We start from the raw sequence: 10109 nt of genomic DNA on the forward strand, positions 1-10109 counted from the left end.
ACAATTGACAATACATGTGAAATGGTTTAGGGTTGTTTAGCCAAATCATCTCTGGCTGCAACTCTGTGCAGGCCATGACAGCCCTATAAATGCTTTGCTCAACAGATTGTTCACCTTGTCGGCTCGGATATTTGAACCAGCGACCTTTCGGTTACTGTCCCAACACTCTAACTGCTGCCTAGTGGCATACGCTCACTACATATGCTAACACACACAAAACACACGTAACACACAAAACACACAAAACACACACAACACACGTAACACACAAAACACACAAAACACAGAAAACACAAAACACAGAAAACACAGACTGCTGCTTATTATCTATCCTGATTGACTAGTCACTTTACCCCTACCGACATGTACATATTACCTCAACTACCAACACTGCTGCTACTCTGTTTATTATCTATCCTGATTGACTAGTCACTTTTACCCCTACCGACATGTACATATTACCTCAACTACCAACACTGCTGCTACTCTGTTTATTATCTATCCTGATTGACTAGTCACTTTACCCCTACCGACATGTACATATTACCTCAACTACCAACACTGCTGCTACTCTGTTTATTATCTATCCTGATTGACTAGTCACTTTTACCCCTACCTACATGTACATATTACCTCAACTACCAACACTGCTGCTACTCTGTTTATTATCTATCCTGATTGACTAGTCACTTTTACCCCTACCTACATGTACATATTACCTCAACTACCAACACTGCTGCTACTCTGTTTATTATCTATCCTGATTGACTAGTCACTTTTACCCCTACCTACATGTACATATTACCTCAACTACCTCATACCCCTGCACATTGACTCGATACCAGTACTCCTTCTACGGTACGTTCAGAATTTATTCAGACCCCTTGACTTTTTCCACATTTTGTTACGTTACAGCCTTATTCTAAAATTGATAAAATATTTTTTCCCCTCATCAATCTACACACAATACCCCATAATGACAGAGCAAAAACAGGTTTTTTAAATTTTAGGTAATTTATTAAAAAAAAAATAATAAAATACAACATTTACATAAGTATTCAGATCCTTTACTCAGTACTTTGTTGAAGCACCTTTGGCAGTGATTACAGCATCAAGTCGTCTTGGGTATGACGCTACAAGCTTGGCACACCTGTATTTGGGGAGTTTCTCCCATTCTTCTCTGCAGATCCTCTCAAGCTCTGTCAGGTTGGATGGGGAGCGTTGCAGCACAGCTATTCAAATCAAATCACATTTTATTGGTCACATACACATATTTAACAGATGTTATTGCGGTTGTAGCGAAATGCTTGTGTTTCTAGCTCCAACAGTGCAGTAGTATCTAACAATTAACTACAATACACACAAATATAAAGTAAAATAATGGAATTAAGAAATATATAAATATTAGGACGAGCAGTGTCGAAGTGGCATTGACTAAAATACAGTAGAATACTGTATATACATATGAAATGAGTAAAGCAGTATGTAAACATTATTAAACTGACTAGTGTTCCATTATTAAAGTGGCCAGTGATTCCATGTCTATGTATATAGGGCAGCAGCCTCTAAGGTGCAGGGTTGAGTAACCGGGTGGTAGCCGGCTAGTGATGGCTATTTAACAGTCTGATGGCCTTGAGATAGAAGCTGATTTTCATTCTCTCGGTCCCAGCTTTGAAGCACCTGCACTGACCTCGCCTTCTGGATGATAGCGGGGTGAACAGGCCATGGCTCGGGAGGTTGATGTCCTTACTTCCTGGCTGAGCCCTCCCACACTATAATTAGTGACACTTCCTGGCTGAGCCCTCCCACATTAGTGAGACTCGTCAGATAAGATCTCCGTGAGGTGCGGCCACAACTTAGAGGTTTAATGATCCATCTCCTTGACTTGCCCCAGCCTACTCAGACAGAGAGGATCCATCTCCTTGACTTGCCCCAGCCTACTCAGACAGAGAGGATCCATCTCCTTGACTTGCCCCAGCCCACTCAGACAGAGATAGCCATTTCCTGAGAGGAACACACTCTGCTCCTCATGACGAAGCGCTGAGGTTTTATCTCTCCCTACGGGGACCCCAACATTCCACTGCACCCTAGTGCCTTAACAAACCGTATCTCTTTGGAATGAACGGAATTGAGAACAGAAAGAAAGTGGGCACCGGCCGTCTCAATGACCCGTGGGTGACATCATCACTTCTGAGAGAAAACAACGAGGCTCCAACACCAGGACCACTGACGTCATAACGGACTGAACCAGAAGCTCCAACACTGTAACAGATTCGACAAGCATCGGAGCTGAGGTAGTAGGATTCAATCTTAGTCCTGTATTGACGCTTTGCCTGTTTGATGGTTCGTCTGAGGGCATAGCTGGATTTCTTATAAGCGTCCGGGTTAGAGTCCCACTCCTTGAAAGCGGCAGCTCTAGCCTTTAGCTCAGTGCGGATGTTGCCTGTAATCCATAGCTTCTGGTTGGGGTATAAACATACGGTCACTGTGGGGACAACATCATCGATGCACTTATTGATGAAGCCGGTAACTGAGGTGGTGTACTCCTCAATGCCATTGGATGAATCATGGAACATATCCCAGTCTGTGTTAGCAAAACAGTCCTTTAGCGTAGCATGCACGTCATCTGACTACTTCCGTATTGAGCGAGTCACTGGTAATTCCTGCTTTAGTTTTTGCTTGTAAGCAGGAATAAGGAGGATAGAGTTATGGTCAGATTTGCCAAATGGAGGGCGAGGGAGAGCTTTGTATGCATCCCTGTGTGTGGAGTAAAGGTGGTCTAGAGTTTGTTTTCCTCTGGTTAGACATGTGAAATGTGCGGACGATATTGCCACTCCTATTTGCCATCTTTTCAATTTAAGCCTACTAGAATGTGCATGCCCCTAGGCTTGGAGGGAAGCAAAAGTCATTCCGCTACCTAAGAATAGTAAAGCCCCCTTTACTGGCTCAAATAGCCAACCAATTAGCCTGTTACCAACCCTTAGTAAACTATTGGAAAAAATGGTGTTTGACCAGATACAATGCTATTTTACAGTAAACAAATTGACAACAAACTTTCAGCATGCTTATAGGGAAGGACATTCAACAAGCACTTAAACAAATGACTGATGATTGGCTGAGATAAATTCATGATTAAAATATTGTGGGGGCTGTTTTGTTTGACTTCAGTGTGGCTTTTGACATTATCGATCATTGTCTCCTGCTGTAAAAATGTATGTATTATGGCTTTACACCCCTTGCTATATTGTGGATAAAGAGTTACCTGTCTAACAGAACACAGAGGGTGTTCTTTAATGTAAGCCTCTCCAACAAAATCCAGGTAGAATCAGGAATTCCCCAGGGCAGCTGTCTAAGCCCCTTACTTTTTTCAACCTTTACCAACGACATGCCACTGGCTTTGAGTAAAGCCAGTGTGTCTATGTATGCGGATGACTCAACACTATACACGTCAGCTACCACAGCGACTGAAATGACTGCAACACTTAACAAAGAGTTGCAGTTTGTTTCAGAGTGGGTGGCAATGAATAAGTTAGTCCTAAATATTTCAAAAACTAAAAGCATTGTATTTGGGACAAATCATTCACTAAACCCTAAACCTCAACTAAATCTTGTAATAAATAATGTGGAAATTGAGAAAGTTGAGGTGACTAAACTGCTTTGAGTAACTCTGGATTGTAAACTCAAAACATATTGATTCAACAGTAGCTAAGATGGGGAAAAGTCTGTCCATAATAAAGCGCTGCTCTACCTTCTTAACAGCACTATCAACAAGGCAGGTCCTACAGGTGATGTGGTCAGGTGCCACAAAACAGTTGGCTCAGAACAGGGCAGCACTGCTGGCTCTTGGATGTACACAGAGAGCAAATATTAATAATATGCATGTCAATATCTCCTCAAAGTGGAGGAGAGATTGACTTCATCACTACTTGTATTTGTGAGAGGTACAGTGGGGGAAAAAAGTATTTAGTCAGCCACCAATTGTGCAAGTTCTCCCACTTAAAAAGATGAGAGAGGCCTGTAATTTTCATCATAGGTAAACGTCAACTATGACAGACAAAATGAGAAAAAAAAATCCTGAAAATCACATTGTAGGATTTTTTATGAATTTATTTGCAAATTATGGTGGAAAATAAGTATTTGGTCAAAAACAAAAGTTTCTCAATACTTTGTTATATACCCTTTGTTGGCAATGACACAGGTCAAACGTTTTCTGTAAGTCTTCACAAGGTTTTCATACACTGTTGCTGGTATTTTGGCCCATTCCTCCATGCAGATCTCCTCTAGAGCAGTGATGTTTTGGGGCTGTCGCTGGGCAACACAGACTTTCAACTCCCTCCAAAGATTTTCTATGGGGTTGAGATCTGGAGACTGGCTAGGCCACTCCAGGACCTTGAAATGCTTCTTACGAAGCCACTCCTTCGTTGCCCGGGCGCTGTGTTTGGGATCATTGTCATGCTGAAAGACCCAGCCACGTTTCATCTTCAATGCCCTTGCTGATGGAAGGAGGTTTTCACTCAAAATCTCACGATACATGGCCCCATTCATTCTTTCCTTTACACGGATCAGTCGTCCTGGTCCCTTTGCAGAAAAACAGCCCCAAGCATGATGTTTCCATCCCCATGCTTCACAGTAGGTATGGTGTTCTTTGGATGCAACTCAGCATTCTTTGTCCTCCAAACACGACGAGTTGAGTTTTTACCAAAAAGTTCTATTTTGGTTTCATCTGACCATATGACATTCTCCCAATCCTCTTCTGGATCATCCAAATGCACTCTAGCAAACTTCAGACGAGCCTGGACATGTACTGGCTTAAGCAAGGGGACACGTCTAGCACTGCAGGATTTGAGTCCCTGGCGGCATAGTGTGTTACTGATGGTAGGCTTTGTTACTTTGGTCCCAGCTCTCTGCAGGTCATTCACTAGGTCCCCCCGTGTGGTTCTGGGATTTTTGCTCACCGTTCTTGTGATAATTTTGACCCCACGGGGTGAGATCTTGCGTGGAGCCCCAGATCGAGGGAGATTATCAGTGGTCTTGTATGTCTTCCATTTCCTAATAATTGCTCCCACATTTGATTTCTTCAAACCAAGCTGCTTACATATTGCAGATTCAGTCTTCCCAGCCTGGTGCAGGTCTACAATTTTGTTTCTGGTGTCCTTTGACAGCTCTTTGGTCTTGGCCATAGTGGAGTTTGGAGTGTGACTGTTTGAGGTTGTGGACAGGTGTATTTTATACTGATAACAAGTTCAAACAGGTGCCATTAATACAGGTAACGAGTGGAGGACAGAGGAACCTCTTAAAGAAGAAGTTACAGGTCTGTGAGAGCCAGAAATCTTGCTTGTTTGTAGGTGACCAAATACTTATTTTCCACCATAATTTGCAAATAAATTCATAAAAAATCCTACAATGTGATTATCTGGATTTTTTTTCCTCATTTTGTCTGTCATAGTTGACGTTTACCTATGATGAAAATTACAGGCCTCTCTCATCTTTTTAAATGGGAGAACTTGCACAATTGGTGGCTGACTAAATACTTTTTCTCCCCACTGTATTTACATGTTGAATAAACCGAGCTGTCTGTTTGAGCTACAGTCACCCATGCATACTCCACAAAACATGCCACCAGAGGTCTCTTCACAGTCCCCAAGTCCAGAACAGACTATGGGAGGCGCACAGTACTACATAGAGCCATGACTACATGGAACTCTATTCCACATCAGGTAACTGATGCAAGTAGTAAAATTAGATTTAAAAAACAGATTAAAAAAACACCTTATGGAACAGCGGGGACTGTGAAGCAACACAAACATATGCGCAGACACACGATAACATACCAGCCACCCTTCACATCACTCCTTTCCAGCAGAGCATCCTGTTTGAAACACCAGGCAGGGCCAGCCACCCTTCACATTACTCCTTTGCAGCAGAGCATGCTGTTTGAAACACCATGCAGGGCCAGCCACCCTTCACATTACTCCTTTGCAGCAGAGCATCCTGTTTGAAACACCATGCAGGGCCAGCCACCCTTCACATCTTCCTCCCAGACAAGCTAAACACGTCATCAGAATGTGCAGCTGAACATTGTATGCTGAAAAACACTCTGCTTGTTATTTTTGATTCAAACAAAAACGCTATTCATAAATACGAATACAGAACTTGTTTTTGCGTGGATTACACAACGAGGTTAGCTTTTAACAGCTAGGACTGCTATTTCTTGTCCCGGAATCATGCTTAAGAGACAGGTTGAAGCCTGCTTGACAGAGACGCTAAGCTGCTAGCCATCAAGCTAACTAAGTTAGTCCCAGATGAGTTTTGCAATGGAGCCCTCTTTGTCTGGAGAACTAAATGAACGGTTCCAGCGCTGTAGGAGCTGTATCTATTACGCTTTGTTTCGGGACAAACCGGATCACTCTGAGTTCCAATGCAGCAATTGTTTACTTGCCGAGGATTATAGTCTTGAGGTGGCTTCCTTGATCACGCAGGTCGCCAGCCTACGTAAGAAACTGGGGAAAACGCAGAGTTGAATGTTTACATTTGCTACGCCGGTGGCTGGACGGCATTCGCGCTTTTTGGATGCATCTCTGCCTTGTCGTTTGTCATTATCCGACTGGCCGGTGTTGCCCGGAGCTCCCCCATCTGATAGCGCCATTGAAGGAGCACAGCATGAGGAGAAAGGCAGTCAACGATGGTCGCATGTCACGAGCCATGGAAGCCGAAGACAGCGACCTCCCACAAAGCAGTCTACACCACGCAGGGCCAGCCACCCTTCACATTACTCCTTTCCAGCAGCGCATCCTGACTGAAACACCATGCAGGGCCAGCCAAGTTATCAAGCCCTTTTCACAGGGTTGGTTAACTCTGGACACTCCTTTAGCGTTCCCAGGGTTGGTTATCTCTGGAGACTCCTTTAGTGTTCCCAGGGTTGATTAAGTCTGGAGATTCCTTTAGTGTTCCCAGGGTTGGTTAACTCTGGAGACTCCTTTAGTGTTCCCAGGGTTGGTTAACTCTGGACACTCCTTTAGTGTTCCCAGGGTTGGTTATCTCTGGAGACTCCTTTAGTGTTCCCAGGGTTGATTAAGTCTGGAGATTCCTTTAGTGTTCCCAGGGTTGGTTAACTCTGGAGACTTCTTTAGTGTTTCAAGGGTTGGTTAACTCTGGAGACTCCTTTAGTGTTCCCAGGGTCGGTTAACTCTGGAGACTCTTTTAGTGTTCCCAGGGTTGGTTAACTCTGGAGACTCCTTTAGTGTTCCCAGGGTTGGTTAACTCTGGAGACTCCTTTAGTGTTCACAGGGTTGGTTAACTCTAGAGACTCCTTTACTGTTCCCAGGGTTGGTTAACTCTGGAGACTCCTTTAGTGTTCCCAGGGTTGGTTAACTCTCTCACTCCTTTAGTGTTCCCAGGGTTGGTTAACTCTGGAGACTCCTTTAGTGTTCACAGGGTTGGTTAACTCTGGAGACTCCTTTAGTGTTCACAGGGTTGGTTAACTCTGGAGACTCCTTTAGTGTTCCCAGGGTTGGTTAACTCTCTCACTCCTTTAGTGTTCCCAGGGTTGGTTAACTCTGGAGACTCCTTTAGTGTTCCCATGGTTGGTTAACTCTGGAGACTCCTTTAGTGTTCCCATGGTTGGTTAACTCTGGATACTTCTTTAGTGTTCCCAGGGTTGGTTATCTCTGGAGACTCCTTTAGTGTTCCCAGGGTTCGTTAACTCTGGAGACTCCTTTAGTGTTCCCAGGGTTGGTTAACTCTGGAGACTCCTTTAGTGTTCACAGGGTTGGTTAACTCTGGAGACTCCTTTAGTGTTCACAGGGTTGGTTAACTCTGGAGACTCCTTTAGTGTTCCCAGGGTTGGTTAACTCTCTCACTCCTTTAGTGTTCCCAGGGTTGGTTAACTCTGGAGACTCCTTTAGTGTTCCCAGGGTTGGTTAACTCTGGAGACTCCTTTAGTGTTCACAGGGTTGGTTAAGTCAATAGACTCCTTTGGTAATTAGAGAGTTAGGTAAATCAGCCTTTAATTTCCTTGCACCTTACGTGTGGAATGATCTACAATACGTTTTAAAATTGGAGGAATTGTGTTTGACCAGATACAATGCTATATTACAGTAAACAAATTGACAACAGACTTTCAGCATGCTTATAGGGAAGGACATTCAACATGCACGGCACTTACACAAATGACTGATGATTGGCTGAGAGAAATTGATGATACGCCTGTTGGATGAATTATCCCATCTCCTGGGAACTGTGTTGAAAACTCAGCCGAAAGACAGACGAATGGGAGAATTGAATCGACTTGAAGGAGAAAGAACCTTGTCTTGCAGGCGGGAGAGGGGAGAGTAGGCATGACAAAGAGTTGTCAGTCTTGGACTGCAACAGAACTTTAGGAAACGGCCTCTGAACTCAGAGGCACATCTTACTCACGGAGAAACAGAGATGGAACACTGATCGGGAAATAAGAAAACTGGATAGACCTGTTACACTGCTGAAGAATGAATGGCCCACAAGAGTGGGGTCTTGGACACCTTTATACCTTGTGCTGCAACACAAAGCTGACTGCACCAATAGACGGTTCTGTCGCAGGTTGAGGAGAGAGAGAGAGAGAGAGGACCTAACTCAGTAAATATATTATAGCATTCCATCCTTGACTATTCGGCTAAATGATCATCTTAACAGATCAATCATAATCTTTGTGTTTCTTTTCACTGTGTGTTTTCTTAGCGTAAAAATAAATCCTATATTTATAAAGAAGTGTGGTTTTCTCTTGCTTTAATTGTATTACAGCATTTGTCAAAGACCTTACATTTCTTTTAAGATTGTTGATATGAGACTGGATGAACGGAGGCTAAACTACTAATCAGAGTTTCAAGTTAATTGTACTGGTGCCCTTATACAATGTTATTAATTAGAAATAGTAGGCAGATTAATTAATTAATTAAGTCAACAATTATTAGACCACTAAAGTTCCTACACTAACATTAACCTAACCTAAGCTAAACTTTACCTGAACCTTAAGCTAAACCTAACATTAACCTGACGTTAACCTAATCTAAACCTTAACCTGACGTTAACTTAACCATGCTGATAGGAGACAAGAGGAAGTTCCTCTCCATGCTTCTCACAATAAAGGTAAACTAAACCTAACCTAACCTAACCTAAACCTAATCTAAACCTTAACCTGCACTGAAAGTAACCTAACACCTTAACCTGCACTGAAGGTAAACAAACCTCACACTATTACCGTTCAACTTTGCAAACCAAACTGAAGTTAATAGAACAGTGCTTGTTTGAAACCACAGAATACAGGAAGCCTGTGCCAAAGTCCCAGGTAGCCTATCTTTCTTTCATTTTATTTTTCAAGTTGGAGGCTGTGGAGTTCTGTCGAACCCTGATCCTAACCCTGTATCCCATCAGGTTACCAGTAACTTGGAGACCACGGAGCCCACAGAGGAGCTCTCTCTGGAGGCTGTGGACTTCTGTCAGCAGCTGGGCAGCCAATCAACAAAGGTCTTTGACATCATCAAGGGGCGGAACCAGGAAGTGTACACGGCTATACAGCAGGGCATCAACGAGTGAACGTCCAGGCCACCTCTGACGCACAGAAAATACAGAATTTCACCATCCTGCCCTGGGACTTCTCCATACCAGGAGGGGAGCTGGGTAAATAGTACAGCAGGTGTAACCCTAACCTCAGTACACTGATAGGAACATATTAACATACAGCAGTGAACCATCCTCACCCAGGACCCAGTGTTCCTTTTGGCGCCCTTTTTTAGATTTAGTCTAGTCTTAGTCATTTTGAAAGTTTTTGTCACATTTTTGTAATTTGAATAATGATTTAGTCTAGTTATTGTCAAAATGATGAAAACAGTGGGCCATTTTAGTCAACTAAATGCCCTTTCATTTTAGTCCCATCACATTTGTATTGCCTCATTAACTATAGTAAACATAAATCACTGACTTCCATGTGAACAAACATACATATCCTTGTCCTGCCAACATATTTTTCTGCATAACATCCATTTCTTCCCAGCAGTAGAACTATAAAGGGCATATTGTTGGGTTCTAGCTTGAAATATACTTATTCATGTTACCAGACTAGAACTCACTGATGACTT

At 43.0% G+C, this 10109-nt stretch overlaps 1 protein-coding gene across 1 annotated transcript in view; it reads left to right on the plus strand.

Annotated features, from left to right (window-relative positions):
* Positions 1 to 9567, plus strand: part of LOC311134804 (transient receptor potential cation channel subfamily M member 1-like) — a gene marked incomplete at both ends in the record, with an annotated part of 142202 nt that extends 132635 nt beyond the window's left edge. Inside the window, one exon of the mRNA XM_084168587.1 lies at positions 9406 to 9567. Within this exon, the coding sequence (XP_084024713.1) occupies positions 9406 to 9567 (162 nt within the window). The remainder of the gene's footprint in view (positions 1 to 9405) is intronic.
* Between the last annotated feature and the right edge of the window lie 542 nt (positions 9568 to 10109).

Source organism: Coregonus lavaretus, assembly GCF_964263955.1.
Source record: "Coregonus lavaretus genome assembly, chromosome: 9".
Lineage (NCBI taxonomy): Eukaryota > Metazoa > Chordata > Actinopteri > Salmoniformes > Salmonidae > Coregonus > Coregonus lavaretus.